Source organism: Trachurus trachurus, assembly GCF_905171665.1.
Source record: "Trachurus trachurus genome assembly, chromosome: 2".
Lineage (NCBI taxonomy): Eukaryota > Metazoa > Chordata > Actinopteri > Carangiformes > Carangidae > Trachurus > Trachurus trachurus.
Genome location: NC_139914.1, coordinates 2,624,976 through 2,646,127, shown reverse-complemented (window position 1 = coordinate 2,646,127; position 21,152 = coordinate 2,624,976). Strand labels below are relative to the sequence as shown.

The 21,152-nt window shown below is 43.5% G+C and overlaps 1 protein-coding gene across 1 annotated transcript; it reads left to right on the top strand.

The window, feature by feature from the left end:
- Positions 1–965: 965 nt before the first annotated feature.
- LOC310997792 (receptor-type tyrosine-protein phosphatase-like N) lies at positions 966–21,146 on the top strand (the record flags this gene model as incomplete). Its single annotated transcript, XM_083987584.1, has 23 exons — positions 966–1,056; positions 4,787–4,837; positions 7,001–7,111; positions 7,296–7,360; positions 7,913–8,053; positions 9,999–10,455; positions 11,264–11,407; positions 11,499–11,536; positions 11,621–11,811; positions 12,492–12,578; positions 12,799–12,878; positions 13,337–13,401; positions 13,487–13,696; positions 14,874–15,167; positions 16,406–16,553; positions 17,167–17,240; positions 17,353–17,430; positions 17,528–17,647; positions 18,854–19,020; positions 20,083–20,136; positions 20,412–20,476; positions 20,567–20,640; positions 20,754–21,146. 23 exons carry the CDS (start codon positions 966–968, stop codon positions 20,823–20,825), a joined length of 2,877 nt encoding a protein of 958 aa, XP_083843710.1. The 3' UTR covers positions 20,826–21,146.
- Positions 21,147–21,152: the final 6 nt, after the last annotated feature.

Here is a 21,152-nt window from a genome sequence, read left to right as displayed (position 1 = left end):
CTTCAAGAATATAAAAAATTAAAAATAAGGTTTTTCATATCGTTGCAGCTGATTGAAACTAAACCACAGGACTGTGTTTTGTGTTGTTTTTTTTTTATAACATTGACTTTTATTCGAGCAGTGAACAACAACATCACAATATTAAAACCACAACATGAAGAAAAGTTTGTGATTTCATGTGAATTGTTGGTTGATAAAGTTTTCAGTCTGTTTATCAGTCACATGAGCAATTGACCTAATAAAAGATCAATACTTGGTGTCTGGATATAGATACACAAAATATAACATTACCACTGATTTTATATGTGTAGATATTTATACATATATTTATATTCATATTGTCCATCGGATGGATGGATAGATAGATAGATAGATGGATAGGATAGATGAATGGATGGATGCCATGAAGGATAGATAGATAGATGGATGGATGGAAGGATAGATGGATGGAAAGATAGATGGATGGATGGATGGATGGAAGGATAGATAGATAGATAGATAGATAGATAGATAGATTTAAAACACTCTTTATGCTTTTACTTTGAAAGTCAGACTCCAGTTCCTCCAGGGAGGAGGAGGAGGAAGAGGAGGAGGAAGAGGAGGGGGAGGAGCTACAGGTGAGTGACCAGGTGTGGTCTGGTGCTGCAGGTCCAGAGGTTCATGAGCAGGTCAGACAGGAAGTGTTGTAGTGGAACAACAACCTGCTTTTTATTGGCTGTGTTCATTTCTTACAGTGTGGCGCCTCCTCTCGTCTCCACACCAACCCTTCTCTCTCCCTCCCTCCCTCCCTCTCTCCCTCCCTCCCTCCCTCCCTCCTTCTCTTTCCCTCCCTCCCTCTCTCCATCAGTCTCGTGCAGCAGCAGCAGCAGCAGCAGCGTCTCAGACATGGATCCCTGGTGAAGTCTCCCTCCTCCTCCTCCTCCTCCTCCTCCTCCTCCTGGATGGTGGATGTTGGATGTTGGACCATGAGGTCTCCGCGGCTCCGCGCGGCTCTGAGCCTCCTCCTCCTGCTCCTCCTCACCGCCTCCTGCCGCCTCAGCGCGGCCGCCAGACACGGTAAGACTCCGTCCGACAACACTTCTCCTCCTTCCCTCCGGCTCGCGTGAATCACGACTCCCACCACGGCGCGAGTCGCTGCACTTGATCTTGTTCACGGTGAAACGGATTTTTAGAAAAGGAGCAGGAGTTTGGATTTCATGTTTTTTTTCTGCAGAACTCGTGTTTAAAGCAGGAAATGAACTGAACTCAGCTGGATCCGGATCAATAACTGATCAGTTTAGGCCAATAATAATAACAATACCATAATAATAATAATAATAATAATAATAATAATACCTCAATAATACCTAGTAATAATAATGATAACTCAGCTTCTTCCTCTGACGCACACACTCTGAGCAGTGTGTGTGTGTGTGTGTGTGTGTGTGTGTGTGTGTGTGTGTGTGTGTGTGTGTGTCTGCACCAATTGATCGATCATTTTGTTGTCTGCAAACAAACAAATAATCAATCAAACAAACAAACAAACAGAGAGGGGAGGGGGGATGATCTGGTTTGTTGTGGTTCATTTGGAGCCATGCATCCGGTCTCCAGACCAGCAGTGATTATAGTTTATTGATTATATATATTTAATCCAGACCATCTGTTATAGATTATACTGTATATCAGGAAGCAGTAATTCCAATTCATAATATAGCCGACTGAAAACCACTGAAGCTCTTTATTATAACAAATCAATGATCAATGTGTCAGAAATAAACAGAGTCACGTACAGAGGAGGAGATTCTATTATAATATTTAGTATAAACACTTGTGCAACATCTGTTTCTACCTGCGAGGCTTTAATCCACACTGCAGGATCAACAGATGGGCTCCAGTCTGTCCACTCTGCCTCTGGGCTTTAAAACCAGTACGATCCAGTATAACTTCACTGCTGGGAGCCGCCGAGACACCAGATCTCGACATTATGAAGCCATTAAGTCTGTAATTGACTCATAAACGTCCTGAGAGGAACATGTGCAATAAAAGGGGCGACGCTTACACTTACACTGCCATTTACCAAAATAAAAGCGTAAAGCAGGAAATAACAGGGATCAGATGCAGGTGAACGGTCTGTGGATGTGTTGGAAATCGAAGCAACAGATCGTGACTCATATGTGACCTCTGGCCTCCTCCGTCTCCGTCTCGCTCCTCGCCGTAATTACACTCATTTCCTGTTTCCACGGTGCCACAGTGTTTCAGCACCACGGACAGAGAGCAGAGAGTTTCAGCACCACGGACAGCACCAGATCCTTTGTTTTTAATGTGAGAAAGAGACAAAAATAGGAAAAAATCCACTGCTCACACACTCACTCTGGGATTTATATGATTCACTTACACACACATGATCATTTTTAATATTATTTTAACACTTAAACACACTCTAAATGGGCTTCTGTTGAGTTTTATGATGCTTAAACTTTTCTTTGTCATCTTCGTACATGATGATAGTAACATACGTAATATTTTATAATAAAAACCCACTATGAAGCATCATTGAATCTATATTTTGTTATTTATAAAGCTATATTCTAATCAGTATGTAATAATAATTGTGTTTCCATCCTTAATAATTATAATAATATTGTAAAGATGGAAGAGTTGGATGTTTTATTAATGATGAATTATGTTTTTAATGATGCTTCACTCGTTGCCGTGACATGAATGCACATCATGCGGACGGTGTGTGTCTCCATGGCGATGAAGGGGGGGGACAAAATGTCGCCTGGAATCAGAGTGTGTGTCTGTGTGTGTGTGTGGAGCTGAGCGGCCAAAGGTCGACCAGAGAGCTGCGCAGTGTCACAGCCTCAACACCACACAGGTTTGAGTCTGTCTGGTCCAGGCTGACTCATTCCACCTTAAATACCCTCTGGCAGCCAACACACACTCACACGCACACACAGACACTCTCTGAGCTGCAGCAGCCACAAATGCCAGCAGCACCATTATGAAAACGACACTGTGGACGTTAATGGAGGGTAAAAGCGAAGCACAGAGACACTGGCGGTGATGAGTTCAGTGAGTCAGCCTGAATTTTCTCTTCTTCTAATTAAACCTTTTCACTGAAAACACACACTGAATATATATCACACACACACACACACACACACACACACACACACACACACACACACACACACACACACACACACACACACACACAGCTGCAGAGAAACAGTGAAGTCACTGTCGACACTTTCAGCTTTTTAAAAAATCTTAAAAGCTGCTTCAGTTTCCTGCTGTGGATGTGTGTTAAATTACTTTTTTAGATGAAGAATCCTGGACCATGTGGGCCACCGTAGACGGATTATTCAACATATATCACATCGTACACCACAGAGGAGAAGAGTTTCATACTTTGCATTTGTTTTAATTGAAGGATTTCCCCATAGAATTCACTATATAATATAAACAGTTCATATTTGGGCTTTTATTTTGACACAGCCTCGGCCCAGGAAACAAAATGGAGCTGGAGAGGCGGCGGCGTGTGATGGAGCCACAGTCTCTCTCTCTCTGATTGGATCTAAGTGGTGGGAGAAGTTGTGTTGTGTTGTGTTGTTGAGTTTCCCCCAGAGAAACACGAGCTGCTGCTGCTGCTGCTGCTGCAGCGACACAACAACGACTCTGAGTCACTTTCTGCACAAACTGCATCGAGCTGCACGGTTTATTTGTTTCTTTGTCTGTTTCTATGACTCCCAGGATTCAAACGCTGCGGCTGCTGCGTAGCCACACACACACACACACATACACACACAGAGAGAGAGAGAGAGAGAAGGTTTTGCTCTTATTTTATCAAAACAGATCTGAAGAATTTTAATGCAAATCCACTCTGTGCAGCAGCTTCACTCGTCCTGCTGTGTTTATTGTTCTTTGCTGACTGTGCAGACTGTTGAGAATAAACTACAGGAGTAGAATTAGATGAATCACCATGTCTTCACAAAAAATAATAATGAAAACATGCTGTTAAAATCATGATGGAAAATATTTAGTGAGAAAGACAACAACTTATTTTTATATTATAATTATTATTATAATAAATAATGTTTCTGCAGAAACGTTCCTGCCATAAATGTGCAGTGAGACTGAGGAACATTTTTTACAGTGCGCTAATGAGAGATTCAATTAGACAGAATGAGCAGTAATTAGTCCGTAATGTTGTGTTTTACAGGTGACTGATGAGGGAGGGAGGGAGGGAGAGAGGGAGGGAGGGAGATGTGTGGGCGGAGGAGAGAGCAGAGGACGGAGCAGAGATTAGTCATCATGTGAAGTTTGGATGGAGAGAGAGAGGGATGGATGGATCCAAAAACACGCACTTAGCAATAACAGTTAATTATGAGGACGTTTTGTTAAAATCCAGTAAAAGTGGATTTAAAATGATAATTTAAACATATTTTCTGGTGATCTGATTTAGTTTATTTGGATCCCTATTAGCTGATGCAATACTACACATCAACTATTCTTCCTGCTTAAAACATAAAACAATAAGAATACACAATCAAGGCATAAACCAAAACAAAAAGATTTTACAAACAAGAATTATCTACAGTTATATACAGTAATATAACATATGACCAAAAATTAGCAACACACACAAAGAAGCAGAAATGAATCATTTAAAAGTTAGGTAGGCTATACTACAATCTTGTATGAGCAGTCATGAGGTGTTACTTTTTAATTATTGAATTATTCTATTTAATGAACTTTGTGTGTTTGTTGTAGTTTTGATGTTTTTCTGCTCGTCTGTTTGCAGGTTGTTTGTTTGAGAAGAAGCTCTGTCCCAGAGATCAGCTGTGCAACGATGGTGAGTGTTGACCGGCGCTTCGTTGTGACATCACAAAGTACAGGAAGTCAGGAATAAAAAGGACACACGACACGGACGGACGACGTCCTCCTGTCCTGAGTCCAGGCTGCTTCCTGTTCAAACATGATGAGGACGTCGTTACAGGAGTGTGCATGTGTGTGTGTGTGTGTGTGTGTGTGTGTGTGTGTGTGTGTGTGTGTGTGTGTGTGTGTCAGCCTTGAGACACAGCTGCATTATTGATGGCCGAGTGTGTGTGTGCGTCTGTGTTTCCCAGAGACGTCAGAACATCTGGTTACCAAGGTGAACACGTAGAATCAAATTAACGTTTTATAAAATCTGAAACCTCTTCAGATAATCTGAATGAAACCAGTTTGAGTCCAGATTTCATTCAGAAAACCACGACTTCTTCAACATCTGGATCATTTACATAAATACGGATTAAAATCTAGATAAATAAATGTCACATTAGACAAATAAATAGAAACATGTCACAGTCTGTAATCTGTCTTCACACGTTAAACGTTACATCTGAGTGAACTGCAGCAGTTTTGTGTCACAGATGCTGAATTCAGTTTGTTTCACCGCTGCGTTCGAGTGTGTGTTTGCTCTGAGTCATCGCTGGAGTGTGTGTGCGTGTGTGTGCGTGCGTGCGTGTGTGTGTGTACGAGAAGAAAGACCAGTTAGTCCGTGAGGTTCATCACAGTGGCAGCGATAACCTGGCAGACACACACACACACACACACACACACATAGAGGATGTTGAACATAAACAAGGTCTCCCTCCGTCAGCTGCTCGCCGGCCAATCGCAGCTCAGCCTGCTCGTCTCTATGACAACAGTGACATCACTTGCCTGACGACTGTGTGTCTCCCTCGTGTGTGTGTGTGTGTGTGCGTTTGATGCGATGAGACGGGAGGGGATGACTCACCAACACAAACACACACACATTGTGCTTTACTCTCTGTGCAGTGGAGTGTGTTTTCACACTTGTCTCTGCACTGTGTGTGTGTGTGTGTGTGTGTGTGTGTGTGTGTGTGTGTGTGTGTGTGTGTGTGTGTGTGTGTGTGTGTGTGTGTGTGTGTGTGTGTGTGTGTGTGTGTGTGTGTGTGTGAACCCGAGGTGTTTTTTGTCGGTGCAGATGTGGTGTCATCCACATCGATGTGTGTCATATCGATGGCTGTGATTAATATTATACAGCCTATAATCACCAATAACATATATAGGCTATATTTCTATAGAAATAATATATATTTCTAGTAATAATATTCCAGTTACAGTGAACTTAAAGCAGAAGTAAGTGATATATTTGTGTTAATATAAGTCTTAAATAGTTATATCTTCCGACAGCAATCACTTACATAGAGTGTTTGGTCTGAAACACGGGTCTCTCAGTCCCTCTGCTCTGCTCTGAGCCGAGGAGAAAACATTTATCGTATCCTACAGTTTTTATCCAATGAGGAGAGAGAACGGCATGCAGGGCTGTGTGTGCAGCCAAGGAACGCCGTGAATGTGGTGACGTAGGGACGAGGACTGTTATGGTGCGTTCAAGGAAACTCGTAACTCGTGTTTTTCCGACCTATGAAGTCATACCAGTTCGATCTGGTACGAGTTCACGGGTCAGAAGTTACGAGTGGCCGTTATAGTGACTTTCACCGGTAAAACAGGTCGGAAAAACACGAGTGGGTTGCCTGGAACGCTACAAAGTCGTAAGTTGTGACTTGAAGCTGTAATTTACGGTTTCAAAAGCCTGCCTGGAACGCAGCATTAGCCAAAACGACCGGATCGCTTACTTCTGCTTTAAATTATTAAACTATTCTTATAGTAAAATAATAATATGATAATAATTTAGATTTCCTTTATTACTCTGATCCAAAACTATTTGTGTCACTCTCATTTTATTCAACGTTAAGTTTATTTATTTAGCGCAAAAAAAAATTTGTATAACGCTGCACAAGGAGGGAACGAAGACATACATGAGCTAAACAAAAACAAGAGACAAAAGATCAATAGCAGCAGGAATCAAGGTCGGACTTGAAGCAAATAACAGCAAAAAAATATGTGACAAAAGCAGAACGATTATTAGGTGCATGTGGAAAGTAAAAATTCCTTCAGATTCTTTTACTTTGGCGGGGTGCTGACACGCTGCTCTCTTCCTGCCGTTCAGACGGGTTGTTCGGACGGTGCCAGCCTCCTCGCCAGGACCCGGTCCAGTACCAGGTGTCGGTTCCCGTCCTGCACAGACTACAGGAAGTCCTCAAAGAGCTGATGGGGCAAGGTATGTATATTGCATGTTTTGATATATTATATTATGTATAATTATATTTATTCTGTCTTTATAACATGGATGGGCATGGATGAGTGTTTCTGCACAGGGAAAAGTCTCCATCGATAGGTTTAGGGGTCAGAACAAAGCGTGGGAAACCAGAGTGTGATGCAGTGTGTCGTCTGTCTGTGCTCAGGTCTGACGTGGAGGGACGACGTCACCCAGATGATCATCAGACAAGAGCTGAGCAACGTCCCGACAGTCAGCTCCTCCTCCTCCTCCTCCTCCTCCTCCTCCTCATCCTCCAGGCTGCAGGAGAAGACGCCGAAACAGTGAGTCCAGAGAAATAAAAACAGATACAGGAATAACAACAGAAAGAAGGATTTAATTTACAGGCCGCTAATTCTAGAAACAGTCTAGAAATAACTATCAATTTCATAGTAATGTCGTGTTTTTCATAAAGGCAAAAGATTGTTGCAGCCTGCATGCATTTCCTAAGGGACAAATACTTTAAAATACTTTAAAATTTAACTAACTAACTAACTTTTCATGCCACCAAGTCCTTGCAATTGTCAATTACAGTCAGTTATTTCTGGGCTATTTCTACACAATCAATCCTTATTTCTTGGCTATATTTCTCGACATTACTATGAAATTGACTGTTATTTCTAGGCTATTTCTAGACATTATGATGCAATTACTTGTTATTTCTTGACATTATCACGTACTTCGCGGCCTGTAGATTAAAGTTTGACCGGATTTTCTTTTCTTGTCCTCTCCCCCAGGTCCCTCAGACTGCCGGGCCCCGGTCAGCGGCGGCTCCAGGGGCCCCAGGATGCAGCCGACTCCGAGATGCTGCAGCAGTACGTGGACTACATGGTGCTGGATCCGTCCCGCTCCTCGTCCTCGGTCCACATGCAGACGCCCCTGCTGGACCCGTACACCTACCACCAGGTAGAGAGCACGTGTAGCGGGCCGGGGTCTATTCTGCGCTGTGTCTGGCTCAGTGTAGGACAGGACGACCACGTGGATTCAGGCACATTTATTACTCCTGCATGAAAACAGCAGAGCACAGTGGTTTTCTGAAATGGTTTCTTCACAAGGATTACTGTGCCTTCTCCCATTGAATCCAGAGAAAAAGGGCCGAGAACACATAAATAACATCCATTCCCTTAGAAAAAAAAAAAAATACATATATATATATATATATATATATATATAAAAATATATAAATCTGAATAAAACAATATCCATCACATTCCCATCAATATTTTACATTAATAGAATTACAACATAACTCGCATTGGGGGACAAAACAACAAACACAGTGCAACCTCACATACCTGCATGAAAACAACAACTAAATAACAACTTTATTTAACCAGATAAAAGCCCATTGAGATCAGGATCTCTTTTGCAAAGGTGACCTGGCCAAAAAGATCAGCAGCAGGAGACATAGCAGCAGTACATGTCAACACAGATTACAAAGAGTAACAGATAGAATAAAACATACAAATTTTAGAGATGCAACAGTAGCACAACGAACACACAAATGGAAATGGTTTCTTCACAAGGATTACTGCGCCTGTTTGACCACCAGATGTACTATTTTCAGTATGTGAACACAGTAGCCATCACTAGCAATGCAACACAGAGCACTAAGCACTTGATGCAACCACGCTATCATTTTCCGGACCATAAACATCCCCGAATGCATAAAAATTACATTTTACAACACACATTACTTTTAATAATTTTTTTTATTAAAAAAATGCTACAGTACTATCCCTTTAAACTACTTTCTCTTTAAACACATACCAGCCACCCCACACCACAACCCATGGGTTCAGTGCGATTAAAAATAAAGAAAATAATTTGCTTTTACATTTTTACACAATAGCTCCAATAGCAACCACGCTATCATTTTCCGGACCATAAACATCCCTGAATGCATAAAAATTACATTTTACAACACACATTACTTTTAATAAATTTTTAATAAGAAACAGCGACACAAAAATCATATTGCTCCGATTATTATAACAACATTAACCGAGCAAAGAACTGCATACCTTCTCCCATTGAATCTAGAGAAAAAGGGACCGTTGCTATTCTAGTGACGGGTCATCTCAGTGTAATGGGAGAATTCATTAAAGGGATAGTAGCATTTTTTTTAAGTGGGGTTGTATGATCTACAAATAGCCCCTAAGTACTTTAATTGCAGTAGAAGACTCTCTGCTCTCCTCCCGTTAGCAACGCCAGCCCATAGCCCTGCCTCTTTAGGTCCATTCACAACAATGTATGTTGTAAATCTCTGGGCAGGGCTATGGGCTGGCGTTGCTAACGGGAGGAGTGCAGAGAGTCTTCTACTGCAATTGAAGTACTTAGGGGCTATTTGTAGATCATACAACCCCACTTTTAAAAAATGCTACTATCCCTTTAAACTACTTTCTCTTTAAACACATACCAGCCACCCAACACCACAACCCATGGGTTCAGTGCGATTCAAAATAAAGAAAATAATTTACTTTTACATTTTTAACAACACAATGGCTCCAATAAAATAAATTTAAAGATGCGGAAGTTACCCACCCTTTCTGAAGTGAACTTTACCGCCTTTCAAAATAAAAGTTCTTGGAGCACGTATTGGTTCCTATCAAAATAAAAACCGATAGTCATATCCGCCGTCAGTGTGTGAATGTGTGTGTGAATAGGTGAATGTGATGTACTGTAAAGCGCTTTGGGTATCGTTACAGGTATAGTAAAGCGCTATATAAATACAGGCCATTTACCATTTACCATTTATTCTAGGGTAACAACATCTCCATGCTACACACACACACTCTGCCCCCTAGTGGCTGAAACCCTGAGGTGTGTGTGTGTGTGTGTGTGTTTGCAGCAGCAGCTGGGCCTGCAGGAGGAAGAGGAGCGCTCCCTCAACTCCCTGGACGACGGCCCGGCCTTCCCGTCCTCTCGCTCCAGATCCAGAGGAAACCCTGTGGACCAAGACCGGCAGCTCCTCCAGGACCTGGTCTCCTTGTACCTCACCTCCCCTTCCTCCTCCTCTTCTTCCTCTTCCTCCTCTTCCTCCTCACCTGTGCAGTCATTCTCCCGTCACAGGGGGATGGAGGCAGGTTTCCCCTCTTCACTGTCTTCCTCTTCATCCTCCTCCTCCTCCTCCTCTTCCTCCTCCAATTTCTTCCCGGTGCTGGACTTCCCTCTGGACTACGGCGAGGACTACATTTCCCAGGTGTCCCAGCTCAGCAAACAGCAGCAGCAGCAGGAGAAGCAGCAGGAGCAGGAGCCTGCAGAGAAGAAGGCGCAGACGGAGTACGACTTTCTGTCAGGAATGGACGGTGAGAGGAAACACACCCCGACACATCACACTCTGTTGTGTTTTTACTGCTCTGTCTGTTAAAGAGTTGGAGATATGAATGAATGGATGTATTTCAAACGAATGTGTCTAAAATTGAGAAGAAAAACAAACAAATGAATTAAAGGTACAGTATGTAAGAAATCTAAAGCAACTGGGCGTAAAATCCTCCTAATATGTCACAGAGACTCAGGAATAATGTTCATATAACATGATGAACTCACCAACAACAATAGTACAGCCAGAGTATTCGCATTAAAAATCTTTTTTTGCAGACTGCAAATCATGTTTATGTTTTGAATTTACGTGTTGGCATGTTGCACCACCTAGCCCTCTCTCCCAGTCACGGCGGTGTCAGTGGCATTTCAGCCTCCGGTCTGGTCCACTGAGCTGCCGCTACGGCTGGGAGAAAAAATGAGATCGCTGTGTTTTGAATTTGACTGCAGTAACCGTTTTTGGCCGCATTCTTACATATTGCACCTTTAATATAAGCATCATCAAATCATAATATGCACAAGTTTGAAGAAGGAGTAGGAAGAAGTATGTAGAAAAAATCCCCACCCCTTTCTACTCATCATGGTTTATATCTCTCTCTATCTACTACATAAATCTCCATATCAACTTATAATATCCAATATGTTTAGCTGTTTTTATCCTTCATCTTCCATATACCTATTTAGAAATAATTTTTATACCTCTTTTTAGATATATTTATGTTTGTACTTTGCTTTATCTCTTACTCGAGACTATAATAATATACATAATAATAATAATCTGTGTTGTGTTGACAGAGCGCTCTCTGCAGAGACTCGCTCTCCTGCTCGACCGCTACGGCCTCGACATGAAGGACTTGTTACCGGAGCAGAAGGACGACGTCCCTGCCGCTCTGAAGCAGCTGCAGCTGGAGAGTTCCTACGGCCACAAACAGACCAAAGGTGGGTCAAAGGTCAAAAACCTTAAAAACCTCCATAAAGAAAAGAAAAGACACATGTCTTTATTCTTATGTTCTGTCTTTGTGTTAATCAGATAAATACGGAAACGACGCGGCGGCTGCAGGAAAGAAGGTGAGACGGTGACAAACATCATCGCTGCTGCTGCAGAGAGAGAGAACCAAGCTTTAACTTCCTGTCTTCATCTTATCCAATCAGATCTCAGAGGGATCCGTGGCGAGCAAGATGGCCGCCGCTGAGGCCCCGCCCTCCACCACCGCCGCCACCACGCCCCCCAAAGCAGAGGGCGCCAAGAAAGAGACGACGTCCAACCAGGACAAACCAGGAAGGAAGGAGGAGGCGAAGGAGGGAAGAGTGGAGGGATACGGCTACATCGTCACCAACCAGAGGTAAGGAGGGAGGGAGAGAGGGATGGATGGATAAAGGATGGATGGAGGGATGGATGGAGGGATGGATGAATGGATGGATAGATAGATGGATGGATGGATGGATGGATAAAGGATGGATGGATGGACGGATGGATGAATGGACGGATGGATGAATGGATAGACAGATGGATGGACGGAAGGATTGATGGACAGATGGATGGAGGGATGGATGGATTGATGGATAGTTAGTCTGTAATCTATGGATGGAGGGAGTGAGGAAGGGAGGGAGGGAGGGAGGGATGGATGGATGGACGGAAGGATGGATGGATTGATGGACAGATGGATGGATGGATGGATGGATGGATAGATGGATGGATGGATTGATGGACAGATGGATGGATGGATGGATGGATGGATGGATGGATGGATGGATGGATAGATGGATGGATTGATGGATGGATAGATGGATGGATTGATGGACGGATGGATGGATGGATGGATGGATGGATGGATGGATGGATGGAAGGATAAAGGATGGACGGAAGGATGTGGTTTCAGCTTATGAATGTTTTGCTGTTGAACGTCTGTGTGGAGGAAATTAAAGATGAAGAAAGACGAAAGAAAGAAAGAAGAACGAGTGGCTGAGTCTGTTTATGTGTGTGTGTGTGTGTGTGTTGTGTGTGTGTGTGTGTGTGTTGCAGCCCCCTCAGTCTGAACGACGGGGTGCGACTGCTGCAGCTGCTCTCGGAGCGGATCGGCCTCTCCGCCGGCTCCTTCATCAACATCAGGTAGGACGGCGGCCGTGACTCCGCCCACTTCTGCACCTGGCCCCGCCCACTTTACCCTACTAACCTGCCTGCACCTGCCCGCCCCGCTCGCTCGGTGCCTCTGGATCGCTGACCCGAACCCCTCTGCCTCTTCCTGCCTCCTCATCGTCACCTGACTAACCTTTCTCCTCCTCCTTCCTCTCCTTCTTCTCCTTCGTCTCCTTCTCTTTCTCCTCCGCAGCGTCGTCGGTCCTGCCATCACTTTCAGGATGAGACCGAACTCCAAGAACCTGACGGCTGGAGACGTGGCGGACGCAGCAGGTGAAGTGTCTGAAAGCTTTTATTTTGAAAAACTAAACAGCTTCATCAATAAGACGGACAATTAAATAAAGTTTTGTTTTGAAATATGCATATTCTAATCCTTCGCATATATTGCCATATATGACATTCTGTGTTGAGGTCTGGGGAAATGTATAAAAAACAAACATAGACCCTATAATTAAACTTAAAAAAAGAGTAATTAGAATAATAAACAACGTGTGATATTGTGAACCTACAAACCCACTATTTATAAGATCCTGTACATTCAAATGATCAGATTTTATGTTCTTAACAACAATGGAGATCATTTTTCAAGTAAAGAATAACAGCCTTCAGTTATTTAAATTAAGAAAAGGAAATTATAATTTGATTGGGTTATTGATTTTCAACATGTGTAAAGTGAGAACAAAAGTAAGGACAGTTTAATAAAGTTATATTTAAATGTTTCACGCCTCCAGTTGCAGAGAAGAAGGTCCTGGAGTCGGAGACGGGCCTGAAGGTGCTGCAGAGTGGCGTCGGAGAGGTGGGTCAACCTGTCAATCAAACTCCGCCCCCTCCCCAAGGCTCGACCTTATTGGCTGACACACGTTGATTTTTCCCGCCCACAGAGGAATGATGGGAAATCGTTGCCCCTGGTGACCCGGGTCCAGCCGGGCTCCCGCTGGCTGTTCGCCACCCTGGTTGCCATGGCGTGCATCGGCGGCATCCTGGTGGCGACCATGACCATCGCCTGCCTGCGTCACCACGCTCACCGTCTGGCGGCGAAGAAGCTCGGCCTCGGCCCCGAGGGCGGCAGCTTCACGCACCAGGAATACCAGGTGAGGGGGAAGATGGTGGACTCACTCCACTGATGGCTTTCAATATTTATTTCCATAAAAACCAACTCCATAAAACCAACGGGAGAACTGATGAAACACCAGTTACATTTCTGTTTCCACTCAGCACTAAGGATGTCACAATTACTTGTTTTCACAATTAACCGTAGTATTAAACACCACAATTAAAGCAGAAGTAAGCGATCCGGTGGTTTTGGCTAACTTCTTGTCAGCCGATGGAGTTAGCAGTCCCCGCCCTCGTCCCTACGTCACCACATTCACGCGCATCCCTTGGCTGCACACACAGAGAGGACCGCCCCTTTATGCCGTTCTCTCTCCTCATTGGATAAAGGTTGTAGGATACAAGGAAAGTTTTCTCCTGGGCTTACAGCAGAGCAGAGTGACTGACAGACCCGTGTTTCAGACCAAACACTCTATAGAAGTGATTGCTGTCGGAAGATTCAACTATTTAAGACTTAGATTAACACAAATATTCCGCTTACTTCTGCTTTAATTAATCGTAAAGATTCCTAAATACCGTCACTTAAAAAAAAAAAGATCATGTATGAACCGTATCGGCAGATGTGGCGCCAAAGTAAAGGTAAATGCACAGATACTGGTCCATTTACCTACGTACGTAGCATTGAATTGGTAGGAGTTTAAATGCTGGTGTCATTTGTAATTAAAAAAAACATTTGGTATCGATGACACTTCCCCTGGCGGATTAATCATTGGTCATATTTTAATAGATATTTAAAATATTTTATAATTAGTAATGTAACTATATTTGATTTTACACATTAATAGTGTTGTGAAATTAGTTAATGCATAATAATCGTGATAATCGTAATCGTGATTATTTCTCTGACAATAATCGTACCAAGAAAATCTATTATTGTGACTGTTACGGCCCGTAACAGTGACATCCCTAGTGACCAATATATATAATATATGTAGACCTATAGGGAGCTGTCCAGCTGTCTGTGTATTGTTGTGTTGTGTATCTGTTTGTATTTGTATTGTATGTTGTATTTGGACATGGATTGTATTGTATAGGACATAAATTGCATTGATAGATTGTAAATATGTCGTATGGACCCCAGGAAGAATAGCTTTGGCATTGCCATAGCTAATGGGGATCCAAATAAATCAATCAATCAATCAATCAATCAAAAACCAGGACCTGTGTCGCCAGCACATGGCCTCCAAAGGCGCCTTCGGACGCCTGGAAGCCGCCGCGCTGGGCGCCGTGGGCGGAGCCAGCGGAGGAGGAGGAGGAGGAGGGGCCGGTGGAGTGGGAGCAGTAGGAGCAGCAGGAGGAGCAGTAGGAGGAGCAGACTCCAGGGTGAGCAGTGTGTCGTCCCAGTTCAGCGACGGAGCACAGCCCAGTCCCAGCTCGCACAGCAGCACGCCGTCCTGGTGCGAGGAGCCGGCGCAGGCCAACATGGACATCTCCACCGGACACATGATACTGGTCAGTACCGGTCCGACACACACACACACACACACACACACACACACACACTGGTTTCACGGTATTGATGTTCGATACCACAAATTTCTCAAAGGAGTTTAACCCTCTATGGTACCATGTTGCCACCACTTTTTGGCCTGTCACATCTCCACAATTCATCCCATTTAATGCTGTAAAACTTTAAAAAAGAGAGGAGACCTTAGAGAACCAATAACAATGCTTTAATTTATCACATGACTTTCAAGAAGCCATACTGAAACCCTTTTTTGCAGACTTTTTCAAAGGAAACAGGTTTGCCATTTTGCTCCACTAAAACGGTCTGAAAACATAACTTCCTGCCCCTTTTTCACCTGGAAAAAAATATTTACACTAATATATTAGTAAATGTTGCCTACAGTCAAAAAATCCCCCAAACTTCCAAAAATAAATAATTTTTTTGAAATTTCTTTAGATTATGTTTATTTAGTCTATTTTGAGACATAAAAACACTCCAAACATTTTTTCTCCCACTGGCATCATAATGCGTACCATAGAGGGTTAAATCGAAAGCAACTGGACTTGGTTATTTGTCTAGGAAGACGTTTCACCTCTCGTCCAAGAGGCTTCATCAGTTCATGTTCGCATCTGACCAGGCTGGGACTAAGATGCTACATGAACTGATGAAGCCTCTTGGATGAGGTGAAACGTCTTCCTAGACAAATAACCAAGTCCAGTTGCTTTCCTAATTTGCCTGGTAAATCTAAAAAAAAAGTAGCATATTTCAAGTCATAGCTTCCTAAGGATACAAGACATCAGAGTAACGTATTCATCTATTTATTTAAAACTCTGAAGTATATTGAGGTAGCAGCCTCATTTACAATATAGCCGAGCTAATACAACAACATTAAAAAACAAACAGAGGACACAATCATACAAAATATGTGAAAATGGTGTTTCAAACACTAAAAAAAGAACAAAAGTAGAATAATAAAACCATAAAATAAATAAGAAAGGCGGAAGAAAAAGTAGTTCCGTGTTCCTGTTAATGATATACATGACCACATATGACTGAAGTGTCAAAAGTATCGATATTTTCATTTGAGAATTGATTTTAGCAAACAGACCCGGTATCGGAAGTATCGATATTTCAGTTATCGATCCGCACATCACTGTTTGGCGGGGCGTGTGGCGTGTGGCGTGTGGCGTGGAGAGGTCAGCGTGTGGCGTGGAGAGGTCAGCATGTTGCTCTCTGACTCCAGGCCTACATGGAGGACCACCTGAGGAACAAGGACCGGCTGATGAAGGAGTGGGAGGCGCTGTGCTCCTACCAGGCCGAGCCCAGCGCCGTGTCCGTGGCCCAGAGCGACGCCAACACCAAGAAGAACCGCTGCCCCGACTCGGTGCCCTGTGAGTCCAACACACACACACACACACACAGAGTACACTCTCCATTTTTATTTCTGTGTATTTGTCTAGAGACGGGCCAGCCTGGTGACTACATTTGTATGTATGCAAATTTTGTGAAATAGTGCTCACATAATTACATCTATGTACAGTATCTATCTATGTACAGTATGTGTGTGCAAAATATGTGCACTTGGGCAATGTGCAATATCCATTCAGCACATTAAAGCTCTAGCACTTTAGCACTTAAATCACTTTAGCACTCTAGCACTTTAACATTCAATGATCACTTTATTCTTATTCTTGGTCTGTCACGAGTCATTGTCTGTCTATGATTTACTGTACCTGTCACTTCTATTGTTATTGTACTTTTTTATATCTCTGTCTTATTAATTACAATGTTAAACACTAACCTGCCTAAAGGGCAAATGATGGAAATGAGCTGATTGCTATAATCCTGCATATTTACATGAAAGTGTCCATTAATGTGTACTGTCCCCTGATTTTTATTATAATCAAAATTAATATTCATTCATTCATTCATTCATTCATTCATTCATTCATTCATTAATATTCATTCCATCAACCACAACATGACCATCTGTTCTGGATCCAGACGACCACTCCAGGGTGAAGCTGAAAGCCGAGGTCAACCCGTCGCGCTCCGACTACATCAACGCCAGCACCATAGTAAGAGCTCCGCCCCCTTCATGATGTAACACACACACACACACACACATGTAATGCAGTCGACCTGATGTGACCTCTGTTTGCCCCCCCTCTGTTTGCCCCTCCCTCTCAGATCGAGCACGACCCCCGGATGCCGGCCTACATCGCCACCCAGGGTCCGCTGTCTCACACCATCGCCGACTTCTGGCAGGTCAGCGCTCACTGCTCCTGATGGCGGCGGCTGCACCTGAACGCACCGTGAAACACTGACCCTCTATGTGTGTGTATGTGTGTGTGTGTTGCTGTAGATGGTGTGGGAGAACGGCTGCACTGTGATCGTGATGATGACGGCTCTGGTGGAGGACGGAGAGAAGCAGTGTGACCGCTACTGGCCCGACGAAGGCTCGTCCCTCTACCACATCTACGAGGTGAGAGAGCAGCACAACCACACACACACACACACACACACACACACACACACACCTTTCATTATTACAACAGTGTGTGTTTTATTTATTTATGTATTTGTTTATTTAGACGGGACAGTGCATATTGATGTTACATTACACGGACTTAGCACTGCTGCTAAATTTCATCCGTAGTCCCCAAACAATACAACAATTGACATAAAAAATCCATAAAAACAGAGGACTGATAACAAAATAAGTAGATTGACATGATTGCAGGAAGGTTGGACATGATTCGTTGAGTTGTAAAAATATACAATTACACACGTTCAGACTAGATATGATTACTTTACCCAGACTGAGCATGGTTACATGATTGCACCCTGACTACCTTATTACACACATACCGGCCATAGACATTCACAAATAATAACTAGCTACACTATTACACACGCACCGGCCATAGGCATACAACTGCACACACAAGAAAAACCCAGATTAACCCTCCTGTTGTCTTCTGGGTCAAATTGACCCAATCTGTTCCCTTCCTTCCTTACTTCCTTCCTTCCAGCCTTCCTTCCCTTCATCCTCACTTATTCTTCCTTCCTCTTTTGATCCAATTGACCCTCCATCTTTCTTTCCTTCCTTCTTTCCTCCCTTCTATCCCTTTGTCCTTCCTTTCCTTCGTCCTTACTTCTTCTTCCTTCCTCTTTTGATCCAATTGACCCTCCATCTTTCTTTCCTTCCTTTTCCCTTCCTTCTTTTCTCCCTTCTTCCTTCCTGCTTCCTTCCTTGAATTAATCTATTCCCTCCCTCCATCTTTCTGTCCTTCTTTTTTCCCTTCCTTCTTTCCACAATCCTTTTTCCCTCCCTCCCTCCCTCCCTCCCTCCCTTCCTTCTTCCTTCCTTTTTGACCCAATATGTTCCCTCCCTCCATCTATCTTTCCCTTCGTCCTTCCTGCCTTCCTTCCTTCCCTCCCTCCTTCCTTCTTTCCTTCCTTCCTCCCTTGACCCAGGTGGACAACAGGAGGGTTAAACATGATTACAGGTGCTCACAAGTTTGTTTGTCTAATATCCAGTCTGTAAGTTGTGCTTTAAAAGTCCTAAAAGTCGGACACTCTCTAATATTGATGGGTAGCTTGTTCCATCCTAAACATCCTTGGATTGATAACATGTTTTGAGAAAATGTTGTGCGTCTAAATTGTGTGTGTGTGTGTGTGTCCTCAGGTGAACCTGGTGTCCGAGCACATCTGGTGCAACGACTTCCTGGTCCGAAGTTTCTACCTGAAGAACGTGCAGACGCAGGAAACCAGGACGCTCACCCAGTTCCACTTCCTGAGCTGGCCGGCCCAGGGCATCCCCACCTCCACGCGGCCCCTGCTGGACTTCCGCCGGTACTGCAGCCGCCCGACACACACATTTATTTATGTTTTAGTAAAAATATGTCAACCTTTTTCTAGACGTTCTTGTAAATATTTACATTTAAAGCAGAAGTAAGCGAACCGGTGGTTTTGGCTAACTTCCTATCAGCAGATCAAGTTAGCAGTCCCCGCCTTCGTCCCTACGTCACCACATTCACGCGCATCCCTTGGCTGCACACACAGAGAGGACCGCCCCTTTATGCCGTTCTCTCTCCTCATTGGATAAAGGTTGTAGGATACAAGGAAAGTTTTCTCCTCGGCTTACAGCAGAGCAGAGGGACTGACAGACCCGTGTTTCAGACCAAACACTCTATATAAGTGATTGCTGTTGGAAGATAGAACTATTTAAGACTTATATTAACACAAATATTCCGCTTACTTCTGCTTTAAATATATAAAAATATGAGTAAAATAATATTCAGATTACAGATTTCCAGTTCTGGAGCTTTGGATGCCATCACACAACGTTTGCTGTAGTTGTTGTGAGATAGTAGATTATAAATTAATATTATTTATTTACTGGTTAATAAAAATAAATATTAGATTTTTAATCAAATTCTAATGCAAAAAATAAACAAAAAGCATTTACCTTGAACGTGATCGGCCAGCTGGAGCTCTCCCATCGTTCAGTCTTTCCTCCCCCACTCCCTCCTCTTCCTCCTCCTCCTCTTCCTCCTCCTCCCTCCCTCCCGTCCTCTCACCCTGTGCGATGGAGGTCAGCGGGGCCCTGGTTTAATTTTGAACATATCTGTCTGTGTCATTCTTGTGGTTTGCAGCTAGTAGTCTGGGTCCAGTTGCATAGTCACAAAAATGATCATGGACTGATGTGGCTGCAGCAGGAGGTCCATCGCCGAAACCCCACCCCCCTTTCCCACCCACTCACTCACTCACTAACCTACCCATCATGCATCATGCCTCTGAGAAATGGAAATGTCCTCAATTTTTATTTTGAAAAAACCCCCAAAAAACTTCAGAATTAGGAGGAAGCATTCAAAGCCAGTGATGGTCGTCTTGTTTCTCATGTTTTTGCCTCAGGAAGGTGAATAAGTGCTACAGAGGACGCTCCTGCCCCATCATCGTGCACTGCAGGTGAACCCACGTCTTTGTTTTTTCTTAATAAGATGAAATAAAGTTTAATTTAGATTAAAAAATAACACATTTAAATGATTCAGATGCAGACACATGGCCTGCACTGTAGTACCACCTCAGCCCACTAGGTGGCAGAAACCTGCTGTGGTTTTTGCAGCAGAGCAGGTCTTGGATCAGATTAATTGTTGATTTTAAAGTTTATTGTGAAATTTCAAGCAGAATTTCATCATTTTGATTTTTTTTTTAAACTCTGTCTTGGGATGCTGTTTCCATAGCGACGGCACAGGCCGGACAGGGACGTACATCCTGATCGACATGGTTCTGAACCGCATGGCTAAAGGTAAGGCTGATGCAGAGTCACGTTTCTTGGCACAGTGTGAATGTTTTAATGTAAAAGTGCCTCTCACCTGTTGTTGTGCTGCTGCTGCAGGTGTGAAGGAGATCGACATCGCCGCGACACTGGAGCACGTCCGTGACCAGAGGCCTGGGATGGTTCGCACTAAGGTGATTCATTCAGTTATAAAATGCACAATAACACAGAAATGAACAGGTGTGTGACTGCTCCTCTGAATAACTCAGCCATCTTTAACTGTAACTGTCCTTCTTCTTGTTTCCAGGACCAGTTTGAATTCGCTCTGACCGCCGTGGCCGAGGAGGTCAACGCCATCCTCAAGGCTTTGCCCCAGTGAAACCAGTTTGACCTCCTCCCCCCTTTGACTCCTGCACTCAGACTTACCTTTGCTTTTCTCTCTATGATGATGATGATGATGATTGTCATGATCGGGCGAGGCCTCCAATCGTAACATCGTGACCTTAAAGGTGTGGAAGGCCGATTTCTAAGTGTTTGTGCTGTGATGTGTTCAGGGACGATCAGAGCTATTCTAACAAACTGCATCAAAAATAAAGAGATAATGAAGCTGCATGTCCCAACACTAACATTCCCAGCTTCGTTTAACAGCCACCGGAGACGACTCTGAAGGGATGAGTTTGGAATCTGCTCGTTTCCACATCTGTCG